This window comes from Cervus elaphus, chromosome 28 (genome assembly GCF_910594005.1).
Source record: "Cervus elaphus chromosome 28, mCerEla1.1, whole genome shotgun sequence".
Classification (NCBI taxonomy): domain Eukaryota; kingdom Metazoa; phylum Chordata; class Mammalia; order Artiodactyla; family Cervidae; genus Cervus; species Cervus elaphus.
The window spans coordinates 51,724,415-51,742,434 of record NC_057842.1 but is presented as its reverse complement, the minus strand read 5'-3'; the positions used below and the strand labels follow the sequence as shown (position 1 = coordinate 51,742,434).

At 42.3% G+C, this 18,020-nt stretch overlaps 1 protein-coding gene across 4 annotated transcripts in view; it reads right to left on the bottom strand.

Moving 5' to 3' along the window:
* Positions 1 to 8,007: 8,007 nt before the first annotated feature.
* Positions 8,008 to 18,020, bottom strand: part of FAXC (failed axon connections homolog, metaxin like GST domain containing) — a 74,711-nt gene continuing 64,698 nt past the window's right edge. For all 4 annotated transcript variants that reach the window (XM_043890008.1, XM_043890006.1, XM_043890007.1 and 1 more), the window contains one exon: positions 8,008 to 16,064. In XM_043890008.1, coding sequence (XP_043745943.1) covers positions 15,775 to 16,064 — 290 coding nt within the window. In that variant the 3' untranslated portion in view covers positions 8,008 to 15,774. The remainder of the gene's footprint in view (positions 16,065 to 18,020) is intronic.

Below are 18,020 nucleotides of genomic sequence, written 5' to 3'. Positions count from 1 at the left end.
TGTGTCCTAGGGTAATTGCTTCTTCACTCTACATCATTTCAGCTCACGAGATAGCCGGGGACATCTGTGTTAGAGGTGCTTGGCAAGCAGGCTAAGCGTTGAGACTCTTCTGCAAAAGGGGAGAGTCACCAGGATGTTTGAGCAAGAGCAAAAAAGACTTCAGTTGAGAAAACAATGTGAACAGAAAGGAAGGAATGCATGTACAGGATGTCCTGCTCCTCCCTTCTAATGCCCGCTGCTGCTGGACCCATCTTCCTTTATCATCTTGTGAGCCTTCCATTCAGAAGTCCTCGCTGCATCCCACATGAAGTCCAAGGTCCACTTCTTGGCACCTGCCATGTGTTATGGAGTTTCACAGATCTATCATTTGCCACTTACTGAAAACAGGACCTTTCCACTTTTAACTAGCCTGCTTACTATTTCCAACATACACACAGTTCATTATTAGCAAACATTTATGGTTACACATGTTGTGCCCAGTTCTGTGCTAGATGTGAAAGTGAAAGGATCATAAAATAGAGCACTGCTTTGGAAGACCCGAAGTCTAATGGAACACCCCTCGCACTGTTTTGTGCCTGAATCCTACCTATTCAACCAGAAGAAGCTCAAGTCCTTATCTTCCTCACAGCCATCAGTGATCACTCCTGCCCAGGCTGGCTTCACTTACTAGGAATTCATCTGTGCTTATAACATTTTCCATTCGTTCTATTATTATAATTCATCATTTATAATTTTAACATGTCAAAACATTTTCACTTTTGAAAACAAAAACAAATTCCGCACTTAAGATGGGTTTTTACTCCTGGTTACTTACTGCCCCTGCAACTTGCACATGCTGACACCAGGGGGCAGTAGTGTGCTGAGGGGACAGCAGCATCTAACAACCAGACGTTAAAAGCATGGATTTCTATTGTTCACACGTCTTAGATTAACCCTAAATCTTATACATAGGCATAATAAAAACACAAATCATTATAACTTCCCTGAATCATTATTTGGGAATGATCACCTATATAACCAATTTACCCTTCAGTTTTGGCTTTAGATAAGAAACTTCATTAACTAATCTTTCCCACCAAAGTCCACTTGCTTTCTATAAGGCCAAGGCTCTTATGAGTCCGTCTCCAGGCCCCTTGACAGTCCTCCTGCCCACTTGCCAGATGACTTTTCACAGACGTTAAAATTTTATATTCCCATATTTCAAATTGGTCTTATTTAGTCTCTCCAAATCACCAGCAGAAAACAGAGCACAGATGAGCAATGAATATAGATTAATTATATGATTGATTTTTCATATGTGTGTGTCAGCTCCATTCTAGGTTACTAAAAAAAAGGTGTGTGTAGGGAATGGGGAGTACATTTGGAAATATCCCTATGTACCAAGGGGACAGCCTCAGAGTTTCTTAGAATCTCACTTCAGAGACGAAATAGAGGGGGAGATAGCCAGTTTAGTAGAACTAGGGGAGAATTTTTCATTCTTATTTTGCAATGATAAAGGAAGAAGGAGTAGCCCAGGAGAAGGAACAGAAAAGCTGAGGATGCTTGGAGCAAAGTCCTTGTGATAAGAGCCTCCAGCCTGAGAAGAGATGCCAGAATACTGCTCACTTAAGAACAGTGAAGGACTTTCACAAACTCATGACCATCAAACTCACTTTAAAACATCCTTTGGTTCCCAAGCACAGATATATGCTACATTTTAAGGGATTGCTTCCTCACCTTCCACTGAGGCCCGGAGATAGTTGGCATCAACTAATCCCACTCTGTAGTGGGGTCTTAGACATATAAGGAGAGGTGAGAGGTAGGGGAAATTTCCAGTTGACTCAGGCTTAGTGATCCAGGGGGGCTTGGTGGAGAGCTGGACATTTTGCTAGAGAGGTCTACATTTTAGCACAGAGACACAGATAACGTACCATCTAAAAGAGACTTTGCTGGGTCTTCCATGGCGGACCTGAGTTCAATCCCTGAAGAGGGAATTAGATGCCCCATGCTGCAACTAGAGTTCACCTGCTGCAACTAAAGATCCCCAAGTGCTGCAACCAAGACTCAGCACAGCCAAATAAATAAATATTTTTAAAAATAAACAAATAAGAGACTTTGCTTACAAGGACTTTTGGAAGAGTGCTAGAAGTCCAACCAGGGGACAACAACAGAATCCTAAGTGATCAGCTAGAGAAGCATTAGCCTGTATCCTGGGAACTTCCAGATAGAAGATTTCTTGGAACTAGGGATGTCTCCAGATGGCCTGGGAAAGTGCCCACAAGAGTCATCTTCAAACATCTGCAAATATCTGCAACCATTTTGGTAGCAACTAAGTTAGACATGTCCCCCTAAACTCCTCCGCCTTTCTCTGATTCATCCCTAGCAGCCTCAGAAGCTGAGGCTAGCCAATACATGTTGGGTGGGAAAGGAGGAAGGTGGGAGAGGAAGTTGGCAGAAGAAACAAAATAAATGAACTTTGCCCTTCTGATGGAGACAAATGCAAAGCAGAGGAGCAGCTTCAGTGTTGAATGCAATTCAGAATTTGTATTACTGTCCCTAACTCTACATATTAATAACAGAACCATAATTGAACAGAAAACTGGACGAATAGGACAGAAGAGCCTGGCGTGCTGCAGCCCGTGGTGTCGCAGAGTCAGACACCACTGAGCTACTGAACAACTGGTTTCTGTTTGCTTGTGGTTTTTCATTTTTATTTTTTTTACTTCCTATTTTACATTGCGGTAAAGATGACCAACAAATTTGTGTTAGTTTCAAATGTACAACAGAGTGATTCTGTTATACATATACATGTATCTATTCTTTTTCAAATTCTTCACCCAATTAGGTTGTTACAAAATGTTGAGCAGAGTTCCCCGCGCTGTATAATAGGCCCTTGTTGGTCATCCATTTTAAATACAGCAGTGTTTACCCGTCAATCCCAATCTCCCTAACTATTGCTCCCCCAACCCTTTCCCCTGGTAACCATAAGTTGAGCACTGCAACTGCTTTGAGGGACTAAAGGGATCCCTATCTTTCAATCATCTAAGAGTGAGCAGGTAAATGATGAGACTTGCCTAAAATTTCATCCAACATTAGGGAGAAAACTGGCCCTACAGAGCAGCTTTGCAGGGGAAGTTAAAAAAAAAAAGGTAATTTATGACTGTACCTGATATGTCTACTTTCAAGCTACTAGTTGCATATTCACAAGATGATACAGGAAATGGGGCTAAGAACAATACCATATTACTATGAATTCAAATTCCTAATACAGAGAAAGAATTAGAGCATGAGGAGAAAAAAAAAGAGGAAGACTTCTCTCCTCCCTACTAGGAATTGCTCCCTCTATCTTTAGCTACAGAGTTCAGGCTGAATCCAAAGAAAGCATCTCTAACTGCACTCTGCTTCCTATAGGATGCAAAACCAGAGCTAAAAGGAATAAACTTCCAAACCCCCCAAATAAAGCCATACACAGAGTTTGAATGTATGCAGTCCCCTAAATAAGTTAAATATCCTATAAGGCATAGAAACAGTATAGGACAAAGAGTAGGTGAGTGTCCAACACCAGAGGCTCTAACAAGAGAATTGATTGGGCCACATAAGAGTGCAAGGGTGGAGATGAAGACAGTGCCAACCACGGGCAGGGTTTGGTGTTCAGATGTGTGGTGTGTGTGTGTGTGTCAAGGAAATGGGAGCTGTTTGAATTATGGGGCTATCATTACATCAAGGGGTCCTGAGGACTGCATAAACCACTTGAGCCTCCAGAAATTACTACCCCATATTTCAGTCACCTGCAGTTTGTTCTATGAGTCATTTATGGGCTGCCTTGGCACAGTCTGTATTGTCAAATCTTAAACTTTGGATACTTCTTTGTAGTTTGATTTGTCTTTTACCTGAGAATCTGTCCATTCCTGTAACTAACCTTTATTGATCATTTACTACATGCACTGTACTCTGAAGAGAGTTGCCTTGTGCCTCTCCCCTGGGGACTTCCAGTTGCTACAGGCTTTAAACCCTTAAAGTTATCCAACACCAGAAATCAGACATCCCATGGCTGAGACCCCTGCCTGGGGTGTCAACAGCAATGAAAAAGTAACACAAGTGTTTAAAGAGGATACAACCACAAGCTTTGGGGGGTGGGGTTCCCTGAGTGCTCCATCTTTGGGGCTCTGTCTAAGCGGTTTCCCAGGCTCTGCTTACAGGGGAAAGCTCCTTTTAGGGAAAGGGGGATTTATTTCCCTGCTGCTAAGACATAGATACAAACACCCAATCAGTCCCCACCACCTGGCTCCAAGTAGCTGGCATGATGCCTCTGAGCAACACAGATACACTTGTTTCATTTGAGCCTGTCTACGATACCTCTGCCTCCTTTATCTCTTCAGTGGTATAAAGGCCGAGGTAGACAGTAGTGTAAAAGCTGAATTCTCAGACTCACTGCATTTAAGCTGCAGCTCTGCTGATCATCTGACAGAGACTGGAGGAAGTTTCTTAACTTCTCTCTCATCTGTAAACCAATGATGCTGATGGCAAGGATCAAGGTGTAGTGATGAGGGTGACTATGAAGAATGATAAAACCTCACAGGGCCATAGTGAGGATGAAATGATAAACAGAAGGAGGTTGCAAAATCACACTGCTTGGCACAGAGTAATATGGTGTGTATGTTCTCAGTCGTGTCTGACTCTTTGCAGCCCCATGGACTGCAGCCCGCCAGGCTCCTCCATCCATGGAATTTTCCAGGCAAGAATACTGGAGTGGGTTGCCATTTCCTTCTCCGGGGGATCTTCCCGACCCAGAGATCAAACCCAGGTCTCTTGTGTCTCCTGCATTACAGGTGGACTCTTTACCACTACTGTCACCTGGGAAGTCCAATTAATATGGTACTAATAATTAATTAGCTATCATATCATATAAGTATCATATATAACACAATAATTGTGTATAATACTTCATTATTATATCATTATGGTTAATATTAATAATAATTAATTTGCTATTACTAGTTGATTTGGTCAATTAACTCCTCTTTTCAGCACTGTAAGAATCAGCAGAGCAGGAGGTGGAGTCCGTGTTGCCAGAGGGGTGGCTTTCAGCCTCAGGGAAGGATAAAAGGAAGTTTGAGTCAGAAGCTATCTTAAAGATCAACCTGTAAGAATCCTCATTTTGTAAATGAAAACACTGAGTGTTGTGGTCTCAGTGTTACTGACTCTAACAGTGCCTTAAAGACATACTTTATGCAAATACAAGGTGCCAATAATTTTTTATTATCTCTCCAGCCCATTTGCTTCCGCAGTCCCTTCAGGGAGGTAGCTTCACTTCTACCCCTTTACAAGCTCCAGTCCAGCAGAGACTGGTTCCTCAAATTCAGGGTGGCTAAAACCAAGCACTGCTCTTGCCCCAAATCAGTTCCCCCTCCTCACCTTCAGCAGCAGTCCAGTCTCCAACATTACCTTGTCACCTTCCCCATCTCCCCGCCCCGCCCCAGGTCCCCACTTCCGGGAGGGAGTCTCAGGTTCTTGTGCACGCCGCAGCTCTCCCTGCTCCCCATGCCCCCTCCCTGTTCTCATCTCCCACCTCTAACTTCACTCCAAGCCACCGAGATCAGGTCCAGCTGCTCTCCGACTAGTGCTGCCTGCAGGCTGTCATCCCTGAATCTTGTTTAAATACTCACTCCTCACATCAGTCCCCAGCTCAGAAACTCTCCTCACCCACAAAGGGATGACTTTCCAAACAGTGAGCCCCAGGGTCCTTTCTCCCCACTTACCCTCCTTCCCATTTTTGTGCCACTAGTGAATCAAGACTATTGACACCCCTGAGTAGTCTTTGGAATTTCTGCTATTTTCCTTGAAAGGCACCAGCTAAAGCTGGAGGAAGCTTGTGAGAGTGGAAAAGCAGCAGCAGGCTTCCCCACAATAAACCCTGGGCACAGTAGGGTTGGGAAGAGGCCTGGGGCTGCTCCCTCCAACACTCAGCCTTCCCTCCAGTCCCTTCCCTTCCAAGGCTGCCTGGGATGCTGTTTTAATCAGCGTTTTCTGATCTGTGTGGAGCATGAGTGACCCAGTGTGCTCGCCCCAGACCAAGCAGTCCAGGGAGGGGAACCCCAATACTGCCCACCCTCACCTGGAGATGACCCCCAAGTCTTCACCACAAGAACACTGTCAGGCAAATAGGGCAGGTACCTCTAAGCACACGGGCAGCAACGCAGACATTACCGTGATGAAGGAAGTAGGTTCTCTTTCCTCTTTGTTTTCCGAAGTCCCCTTTCATCCAAAGGACAAGCTACTTTAACCTTGCCTGTGTCTACGCATGCTCAGTTGTGTCCAACACATTGCGATCCCATGGACTGTAGCCCGCCAGGCCCCTCTGTCCATGGAATTTCCCAGGCAAGAATACTGGAGTGGGTAGCCATGTCCTCCTCCAGGAGATCTTCCTGACTCAGGGATCGATCGAACACACGCCTCCTGCACCTCCTTCATTGGCAGGAGAATTCTTTACCACTAAAAGGAAATTCTGTTGCCAGTGAGTGCCAAACCGGCTGGGCGGTGTTTAGTAGGCGCTGACAGTGGGACCGTCTACAAACCACACAGGCAGCCCCTGAGAACAAGGAGACCGACTGCGCCAGCTCCCCCGTGAAGGAAAAAGACAAAAACGTGGAAAATGGTATCATGGACTACTCGGTACAGCTGGTTGCAAAATAGTTCTCTTAACACTTCTGGGAGCAGAGTGTTTTGGAAAGGCAAAGCATCCCCTTCATTCTGAAAGCAAGGAGCACAAAGCTTCCCTGAAGGGACAGACACCACGCTTGAGTCCAGGACCCCCACGCAGGTTCTAGAGCGGTTCGAACCCACTTAAGTTGACGTAGTTGTAGATTTGCCCCAAAGCATTTCCAGTTGAGGTCTATGTTACTAATAACACAGACAATAAATAATAAAGGCTGAGTAGTCAGGCTTTACAGGTTACCAGAGAAAGGGGGTCTAAATGATAAAAACCAAATTATTATCTCTGAATGTGGAAAGGGGGGGTTCTCTCGTTATTTACCTGATAGTCCCAAGGTTTGAAGAGTTTGGGATTTTGTGGGGTTTGGGTTTTTTCCTGTTTTGTTTTGTTTTAGGGGGAAGGGCTGGTTTTAGCCATGCTGCGTGACTTTTGGGATCTCAGTTCCCTGACCAGTGTTGAACTGGGGCCACTGCAATGAAAGCCCAAAATCCTAACCACTTGACCACCAGGGAACTCCCAAGTGTAAGATTTTGGATGCTACCTTGTTGTAATTTGCCCTAACGGGTAAAAAGCTAACATTTGAATAACAGTTGCTCAGATTTGTAGAACAGATTTTAAACATCCTGAATGCCTCCACCCATTCTGAAATGCCCACAGGCCCACCTCTCCTTTGCCGTTCCTTGCCAGGCACGTGTGTGAAACACTTAGTAAGATTTGTGTTTCCAAAACCTCACTGTGAATCTCTGACCCCAATATATGACTTGAGCATCTCTGAGCCGCATTACCCTAATCCACGTCCTCAAGCCTCTTTCCTCATCTATAAAATGGGAATCAGAATTACTCTCCTGAACAGCTGGGGAAACTAACTGAGGCAGATTTACTTACACAGAGGGGACTCGGTCTACCCACAGGCCCAGCAGCCACAGGGGCGGTCTTCACATGTGTTCCACCCTCTCCGTCTCCTTTTCTCCTCTCTGCCAGAGGACGTCAGTCCCAACAGAGCTCTGACAGGCACAGTGGGCATGAAACAAGGGCAAGAGAGGGAAGACCGCATAATCCAGAGACCTGTTTTTCCACTTAAAAAACATTCATTTAAAATTCTATCAGAAAGTCAGACACCTAAAAAATTCATTACCTCCCTTCTAATTATACATGAGCCTTAAAACTAAAATATTCCCCCAATCATCTAAGAGACCACCACTTAACAGTATATTAGATGCAAAAAATATCTCAGATTTTCCCCATGGGTGTAAAGTTTAAACATTCAAATTTGCAAAAGAGAAGCAAACTGGAATAAAGACATTCACAGCCAGCTATTTCATATCCATTAGTTATCATTTACACGTCAAATACATACAGCAATGAGACCAAATATACAGAATCTCCACATTTATATACAGTAATCAACATAGTGCACAATTCAAATCTATCTTACAATCAAGTGTACAAGTTTAAATATGGCTTTATAAACTACTAACAATAACTGTGCTAAAGGAACTCATAGATCCAGAAATAAACACTGGAATGCCGCCTCCACATCGAGGCCCTCATTCAGCAAGATGCTATCCATTGTGTTTGCGAAACAGAGGGTGCAGGGAATTGTTTCCGGGCAGTGTCCACCCATCAGCCCCCGAGCAGCTGAAATGTAGGTTCAAATTATACCAGCGTTGGTCCTTCCTATCTCAAATATCTGAAAATAAATCTGTACATCTTCCACACATTTGGAGACACGGGGTAATAAACATATAGAAGAAAGATAAATAATCAGTGAGGTGATGATTACCAGGAATTATCAAAACGTGCTTTTCAGATTCAGAAATTCTGAGGCATTAGAGTCAGCATTTGCATTTTTGAGGTTTTTCCCTCCCTCCTTTCTTTTGTTTTGCTTAAATCAGTGTACTGAGAAAACTTTCAGGAATTTAAGAGATGTACTATATCAAGGGGTCCCCAAAATAGAATATAAAAGAGTTCTTATAAAGGTAATATCTAATTATTCACTCTTTTCTTCTAGCCAAAAATGGCTCTTAAGAATGAATGAATAAATAACCTTGATCTAAAATCATGCTTCCATGCCTATTTTACATCTACTTGCCCACCAACAATATATACACATTCTCTAACCAACTGCTGCCTTCTAGGTGCTATCCTCAAGTCCTTCTCGCTCCATACTCTAAACTCTATTGAGTAGAAGACTATTCCCTGTAAATTGCTATGTTTGCTATGGTTTTTAATGTACCTAACAAATCATTGGAGCAGTGTGTGAGTGTGTGTGTATTTAAATAAATATCTTTCGGGACATGCTTAGAAAGTCTTGATGAGGTCAATGGGCACAGAGGTCTGGAGACCACTGCCTACATAGAGATGAGGTGGGTGTCTCCAAACATTTAAGGGTCTTTTATAAAACAAATATATAAATATACTCTGTACATTTTTTATATTAGAAAATGGAAACTATGTCACGAACACGTTTGAGAGACTAGAAGGAAGTTTCAGAATCAAAGGACTGAACACACTGGGGCCACTCCTCCAGTTCCCAGGCTCAGCCTCAGGTGGGATAAACCGGGAGAACAAGCCAGAAACTAGGACACAGATCAAGGTCACTCCAGTGCTTGCAGCCACTAGAATAACCACAACAGTTCTTCCCTACAGGCTGCATTTGCCTTTGATTTAAACCCGTAGTCCTTCAGATTGCTTTAGTAAGACGCCACCACTCAGAACACTCTCAACGTGCCTGAGGCTTCTCTAACACAGCCACACCACATGATTGCCTGAAGCCCTGTATCTGTTCATCTTTCCTTCCCTCCTCCCACTCAGTGAGATTCAAACACCACCAGAGGAAGGACTCGGATCCTCATCTTTTCAACCACCACCATCGGGGGAACGTCACCCTCATCAAGGGTGGAGTTGTCAGACACTCAGCAGGGTACAGATCGCTGGGAAAAACACATGTTTCTGATAAGCATGATCCCACGAGACGGTTTACTTGAGGTAAAGTCATTTTGACAGGGGTCACACAAACATGTTGTTCCTACTGAAGCAGAGATTCCCTCCAAAATTTGAACATTATCTCTAGTCTTATTGCTGCAAAAAAAAATCAGATTCAGATATAATTTGTTAAAAACACAATCATCTGGACATGGTTGATGTTTTAATAAGCTAAACATGATCTCTTATTGACACAAACAAGTATGATAGAAGACTTCCAATTCTGAACAACTATTAGAGAGAATAGTCTATATATCGTTGTATTTTTTTAAGGGAGGGAGGTAGGAAATACCCAAAGCATTACTCCTTTCTAGCCTCGAATTATATCACATTCCCTCTGCTATCTGTTTAGCCACTGCTGATTAACTTGACAATTTAGGAGCTAAATCCTACTGTTTTCAAACCCATGGGGTAACTTTTTTTTAATACTAAAGGTCTAAACTATACTAATAAATCAAAGTTACTCTATTCTAGAGCTAAAAGTAAAAAATAAAAAAGGGAGGGGAAAGATGCTTGCCAATGGGGGATGGGAGGTGAATTAGTCACTTTCAGTAATATTACTTTTCATAAAATGAAATAGCATCATAAATATATATTGCTCTATAGCTAGTGAATTGTTTCAAAATATTTAAAGCTGTAATTAGGGACAAGAGCAGTTGAAAAATATTTAAGAAGAATATTATAACAATAATCAAGCTAATTGCTGAAATTATTTGTGTATGGAACACCTAAGTAATGTACCAATGTTTGTCTCTAGATAACTTGTTTCCCCATGGAAATGATCAGGAGTGTTGGTGCTGGCTGGACCATATTCATAAGCTGTTTTATTATTGCAATGGTCCCCTTTATTTGTCTACAAATTTGATAATTAGGGGCAATAATCCACTTGACATTTGAGCATCCAAATGGTCTAGCCAGCAGCAGAAGTTTCAGAGAGCTCTGGTCTGGGGACAAGGTCCCTGTTTGGCCAGAGCCAGAGTGGTTAAGGAGGTCATACTGTCAGCCCCAAAACAGTGAGTTGCTTCCTTTTACACTACTTTCAGTATTCTCTGTAACCTTCTTTATGGGGCAAGGCCAATGTGTTGCTGGTTCCAGTTATCTTAAAGATTAAAATGCCTTAATTACCTTTAAGATAGTCTTTAAAGTCAGGGACTAAAAACCTAAACAAAATGAAGAAAACCCCACATCCATTTGCATTACTCCTGGCACTAGCAAGGGTTCTGCCATCCAGAGGAGCCTCCTGCTCACACACCAAGTGGTCCTTTTAAACTTTGCAAATTGCATCCAGACCATCAAAAGTAAATGAATAAAGGTCAAGCATGCCACAGTCACAGGCAATCGATCCTGGACCTGTTAGAAATGGGTTGCCAGAGTTCCGCATTTAGACTCAAGAAGTATTTGTCATTGAATGTACTTTCATCAGTCCTTGTTCTTCTTAAATAGCACTGCATAGACAGGAGAACAAAGGATCCTGGGTAATAGCCAGGAGCAATGAAAATAGTCTCACCCCATGTTAAAAAAAAAAAAAAAGAAAGAAAGAAGAGGAAGAGGAGGAGAGGAAGGAGGGAGTGGAGGGGGGAGATGAAGGAGAAGAGAAAGAAAAAGAAGAGGAAGAGCCTGAGTTGTTCCCTATCAACGAAAGGCACCATCCTTTTATTGAAAATACACTCAACAATTGTTCAATTAATTAATTAATTAATGCAGAAAAATCTGATTGTGCAGAACTTATTCCTATAAGGAAAAATCCAGCTTCTTCTCTCCCGCCTTAAGCCACAGACCAATCAGCTTATCCATGCAGAGGTGGTGGGTTTCAGGGCTGAAGCGACGCCCCTGTCCCTGAACTGATTTTGCAAAATCAACATTCTGGGTGGTCAGAAGGTAGATGACAGTGATGATGACAACAAAATCCTTTCACTTTCAAAATGCCAAACTTATCAGAAGAAGGATATTTTCTCAATGTGAAGCGCCTCTTCTTCCTTCCCTGTCACAGAGCACTCCCCATGTGGATAAAGATACAGATTACTTGTGTTTGCACCTCCCATTCTAATTCATCTCCTGTCTGGCTGGGATAAAAGCAAGCAAGAATGAACACTAACAGCAGTAACTTCTAAAGACTGTTTTTCAAACAAGGTTTCTTCAACTGTGGTCCATGAACCCCCTAAGGAATCCACAGGTAATTTCAAGACATTTCTAGATCTCCTGAACTTATATGCAAAATTTCATATATCTCCATATTTTTCTGGGACTAGGGCATAGGACTTGCATTAGATTATCAATGGAGACACAAAAATTAAAAACCACTGTGTGTGTGCTCAGTCATGTCCAACTCTGCAAACTCATGGACTCCAGCCCGCCAGGTTCCTCTGTCTATGGGACTTTCCCAGCAGGAATACTGGAGTGGGCTGCCATTTCCTCCTCCGGGGGACGTTCCCAAGCTAAGGATTGAATCCACATCGCCTGAGTCTCCTGCATTGCAGGCAGACTCTTGACTGCTGAACCACCAAGGAAGCCCATCATCAGTGAGTAACTAAATACCCAGTGAGAGATCATATGGGCACGGATTCCTTAAAAGATCCAATCCAAGAACAAGGGTCTTGGTAACTTACATGTCCATCTTGGTGACATTCCCAGAGCACAGGGAGCACTTTGTACAGAGTAGATACCGAACAAAGATCCCTTGAACTGACCCGGGTGAAGAGATACAGGGGACAAGACTGATCGATTTCGAGCACTCTCGGAGAGGCTGGGATGCGCCAGTTCTACAAACATGGAGTGAGCTCTCGGGGAGGTGGTTTTAAAAATAATCCAAGTCAAGCTGATGTAATGGCAAGAACTCTGTAAGGCAAGGTGAAAGACCTCAGTTCTGGGCCTGCCCTTCAAATAAATATGGCTTTCCAGAGCAAATCCACCACTCAGCTATCCATGTCTATGAGTCTATACTTTCAAGTAATTTGGGCAAGACCCCCACAGCTACAATCCTTAACGCCTCCTTTCCTTGTACCCTAGTTGTTTCACAAACACATATCCTCACACCTCAGTACACACAAGTAGGGCTCATGTGAGGACAAGGGCTCATGTGAGAACCAGGACTCAAGTTCTGCTTCAAGTCCAGTTGTTCTAAGTCTGTGATCAGTCAGCTGGGTAGCCCATCGCCTTGGTAACATTAATATTCACAAATCATGATGTTACAAAAGAAATGGGAACCTCTGGCAATATGGTTTACCTCTGCATAAATTTAAATCCTCCTTGTATCTACTCTGACATATGCAAGGCAAAGTATAATTTGGCTGCTCCTTCATCCAGACAAGTGGAAATGAGGGTGGGGTGGGGCAAAGGGAAGTGGAGAAAAAGATAGAATTTAATTTTACAATGAGAGGTAAAAAAGAACAGGTAGCCCACAGGTCTTCTGGCCATCCAAAAGCATCTCTTGCATTAAAGATCACACTTCCTTAAGTTATCTTCCAATAAAAAAAGAAATACAGAACTTGAACAAGAGAGTCAGATGACCAAAACATCCCCTAATTTCTTGTTATTTTTCTTATAAGTAGCATCTGTTCATCGAATAGGAGAACAGTTCAATCTGGGCAGCCTAAGAATGAAACATATAAAATTAAAGCCCACCTAATCAAGACTGCTTAAGTTGCCCACACCACTGTGGGTTTTGTCTTAGTCATAACTTTTCCATAACCCACTTTGGGAAAGTAAAACCTGGGTATGTTCTAGGGTTCCTAATCAAGTTATACCTACAAAATGCTGAATACCCAAACATGAGTTTTCGGGCAGTACCCAGGACTCAGCCCCTGTGGGAGGCACCTGGAGAGAATGAATGAAGCTTTCACATATTTAATGTTGGTTCTCCATGGATGTGCCCTCCAAGTAATACACAATAATAAATATCTGTGACCCCACATACTCATAACTTAAAACTTTGTAGCATGAAGATACAGTATATTTTGTGCTATACAGGAAGAATAAATTATAGACAAAATTTCAAACCCAACTCTTTCCAACTGAAGATGGAGAAAGGGCAACTCAGTCTTAGCAGAGCTAGGTCCACAGTCTGTCGACTCCACATTTTCAAGCCAGGACTTCCCCTGTCACACAGAATTACCACCAGTTGGTCTTGGAATGCATTTGCTAGAGAGATAAGAGGTAGGTAATCCTGGAAATGATGCTGGAAACAAAATAGGCTTATCCATTCATATATCTTCCAACACATTCTCGTTAGGCATCCAACAGTCCCCTCAAAGATGAAGGGTTTGATAAGATACTAACAACTGAGTTTTATGTGGAATAAAAATATCCAGCTTAGAGTGTTTCAGCACTTCTTCCTAGTTACACATTGCTTAAATGGTAAATCACCTCAAATACTCTCTCCCATTACGTCTTTGTGAATCCACGGCATTCTAGGACTGTTTTGCCAAAACTATATTCAGAGTCTTTTTCAAATAAAGTATATGAACTTCTCAGAAGTTGCTGTCTTTTAAGAAGTTCCTTTTTAACCCCATTAGGAATAGCCCTCCCCCAGGCAGTTGTGGTCAGAAGCCCAAATCCACAGCCATCACCCCAGGATCTTCACCCCATATTTCACTGGAAGATGTTCTATGTCAACCAAAACTATGTCTTCAGAGATAGAGTGCCTTAGTCAACACTGTAACCCCAAGAGTTCAGGTGCTCTATGGGGAGGGAAAGAGAGGACAGGAAGGGGAGGGGAAATCCTTAAGAAACATTAAGATTCTCCTCAGCATTGGCTCCCCCTCACTGGACAAGGGCTGAGACCAGAAAAGTTGCATTAATAAAAACTGCATAGAGTCTACACGGCACAAAGTGCTCTGCTACCATTTACAACGATCCTCTTCCTTCTTCATCTTTTCAGTACATCTTGCAAAGTTTGTTTTCAAAAAAGACATTACAAGTTGGCGAGCATCTGCTTAAAAAAAAAAATCAATCAAATCCTTTTCCCTTCACCTCTATTAAATAGATCTTATTCCTGAGCTTTATCAAGTAAATCAAACGTAGGCAACTTAACACTCCGGAATCAACAAGGGACAGCTTTCCAGTGTGAGTTCAGGCAACAAAAGAGACTTCTCTGCAAATATACAGTAGAATTGAAGACTGTTTGTAGCTGTTGATGATCTGTAAAAATATTTCCAAGGTTCTTTCAAGGAAAGGTCTCAATTCAAGCAAGATCACAAAGAGGATGATGAGCGCGTCCTAACTGTGCCTTGGTGTGTATTCCATCGGCTCGGCTTGGGCGAGAGACCGTGGCTGCTGTTGCCTGAATATGGAATTCCTCCGCCCGCCGATCTTCACACGCACGAAGCACATTAAAGAACAAAATGTGTTTATGTCACACCTCTTCCTAGAGGTTTAAAGCGCCAAATGTTACCACATGAATCCTCACAACACCCCTGTGAGGTAGGTAGGTGGAGACTATAGTCACCCCCACTTTACAGGCGGGGGAAATGAGGCACACAAGAATTAAGGGACTCGCCCAGAATCACATAGCTAGTCACTGGCAGGGCTTAGGATAAAACCAATTCTGGCTAGCACCTAGCACAGTGCTTTGCACGTAGTAGGTGTTCACTGAATATCTATGGATTTTATTTGACTTATATTTCAACATACAATATACACACAGAAAATACAAGCGGCCACCAAAGAACACTTATCTCCTGCATTACTTCTGATGACATCACTCACGACTGAATCCTACCGGATGAAGGACGTTCAAGGATCCAGCTCACACCTAAGCCCTCGGGTTGCAGGGGATCAATGTCTAAGCAGTCTGTGGACAACCCGCTCTTGGACCTGCTCTACCACACAACGTTAGTTTTCTAATGAAAACAAAAATGAATTTTAGGAACCATGCTGACTTTTTTATTTTTTTTGCCTCTTTGTTTTAAAGGGAGCCATAGGAATGGTTCTGGGTCTGGTTTGTACAAAAGAGAAATAAGGCTGCTCTACTCCAGTTAGCTTTTGCGAGAACCGTGCCGAGCACGAAGATCTGCTCCCAGCTCGATGGATGTCTGCCTGGGAAGCTGGACGGACCCCAGGGAGAGGCAGCTCCAGCAGAGGAGGGTCAGCGGGGCTGACCGTCACTTGCACTGTTCGTGGTCTGTGTAGTCATCCATGTCCACATCGGAGTCAAAGAGCGAGTGTCCGGTGAAATCTGTGTCTGGGGTTCTGGAAAAACTGTTCTCTGCTCCCTCGTCTTCAAAGGTCTCTGTCCTTGAGTAAAAGCTGAAATCCAGCAGGGGCGTGTGTGTCTTGCTGCCGTCGCTGCTCTCCTCCGACTCGTAGATGGTGTTGTCATCCTCGTGGTGCCACTCCGGCCAGAATTTTCTCCTTATCCTCTCACAGTACATAGCCAGATTGATCAGCTCACCTGCAGGGTGGTAAGGAAAGCAAGGGTTAGTTCTCAAAAGCAACCATCTACCAGCCACTTGGCTTCCTGGGCAACTCAGAAGAACGGTGTAGGGTAGGCATGAGCAATGCTTTTCCCCAGAGACATTGTCCAAATGTTTAGATTTTACACATGGAAGAAGAAAGGTGAGAGGATAAAGTTAAATTCAGTGAGTGGGCTGGATGGAATTCAGGAGTGCGTCCTAGGATGGTGAGGGGTGAGCAGGGTAGCTGATTCAGAATGGCACTAAACTACCCATCGTTGGGCTTTGTGAAGCATTTTATTATTTTATGTTTGCATGTCAAGAAAACCAGTGCTTCAGCTGGTTCATCTCTAAATTAATTTATAGTCCATGAAAATGCACCAACTGTTAGTTGGATTAAGTCAGCCAGAAGTGATCATTCATTCCACAAACATTTGTAGTGTTGTTATAGGTTGCTTACTATGCCAAGTAGTTGAAAAAAAAAAAAATAGGTTAGGAAGGAAATTTTGCCCTGAATCATCCATAAAATGGATAACTCAGAATAGTCTTTATGGATGAACATGCCTGCAAACACATTTAGCAAAACAGAGATTGTTTAATTTTTTTAAGTAAAATTCAACACTACACCCATGATCAGGTTCTTGCTTGGTCACCAGGTTACTTCTTTTTTCCTGTGAATCAAAGGAACACTTTCATTAACTTGCTAAAATTGTCCAGGCATTCATCTGAAACATGACACAGTATTTGGCTTTCATTTCCTAATTCCAAATGCAAACTGCAGAAAGAAGAGTGAGTTTTTGCTTTTGAGCCACCAGATGGCAACACAGCTCAATAAGCATATAATTTGTCACCAACTCTTAGAGGATTTTATTGCCCTAAGAATAGTCTTTGGATGTCTATTTTTTTAAGTTATATAAACACTCACTTATTGTGTAGGTAATCTATGTTTTATTGCAGAAAATTAGAAAATGCAGGTAAGCAAAAAATAAAAGAAACACCAATAATCCCATTTGTCATAACATTTTCATTTATGCTGTTCCTGAAATTTATGTTAATTTATATATACATTTGGGCTTCCTTCCCTTGTGGCTTAGTTGGTAAAGAATCCACCTGCAATGCAGGAGACCTGGGTTGGGAAGATCCCCTGGAAACGGGAAAGGCTACCCAACTCCAGTATTCTGGCCTGGAGAATTCCATGGACTCTATAGTCCATGGGGTGGCAGAGTCAGTCACGAGTGAGCGACTTTCACTTTCACTTTTCACATATATACATTTACATATATTTACATATGCAATGTAGCATTTACTATATATTGTTTCTTATGCTACTTTTTAAAAAATTTTATTTATTTTTGGCTGTGCCGGGTCTTCCCTACTGCCCATGAGCTTTTCCTAGTTTCCCATGCTACTTTTTTCACTTAACAACATATAATGAAAACCTTTTAATTTTACTCTATGACCTCCGTGATAACTGTATTGTACTTCATTATACAGATGTACCACAGTTTCGTTTTGTTATTTCAGCTCCCTATTATAGCCATTTAGGCTGTTTCTATATTAATAGCTTTATTGGTTACAGTCTGTAACTATTCTATCTCATTTTCTATCAAAGAAAATAATATATATTCATTTTGGAAAAACTTAAATCTGTACATAGAAATGGTATAAATATATATAATACATACACACACACACACACACACACACATGTACATAAAGAAGAAAACAAAAGCACCAATAATCATACCAATCCAAGGTAACGGCAATTAACATTTTGGTGTGTTTCTTTCAGTATTTTTCAACTTATGTATTGTCATTATTATCATTAGTTGTCACTTCCTGTAACATTGTAAACATTTTCCCACTAAAGATGTTCAAAACTTGATTGCTGTTCTGCTTAAATAAACACATCCCCCACAAAACATGAGGCAAATCCCCCTGCCTCATGGACCCTG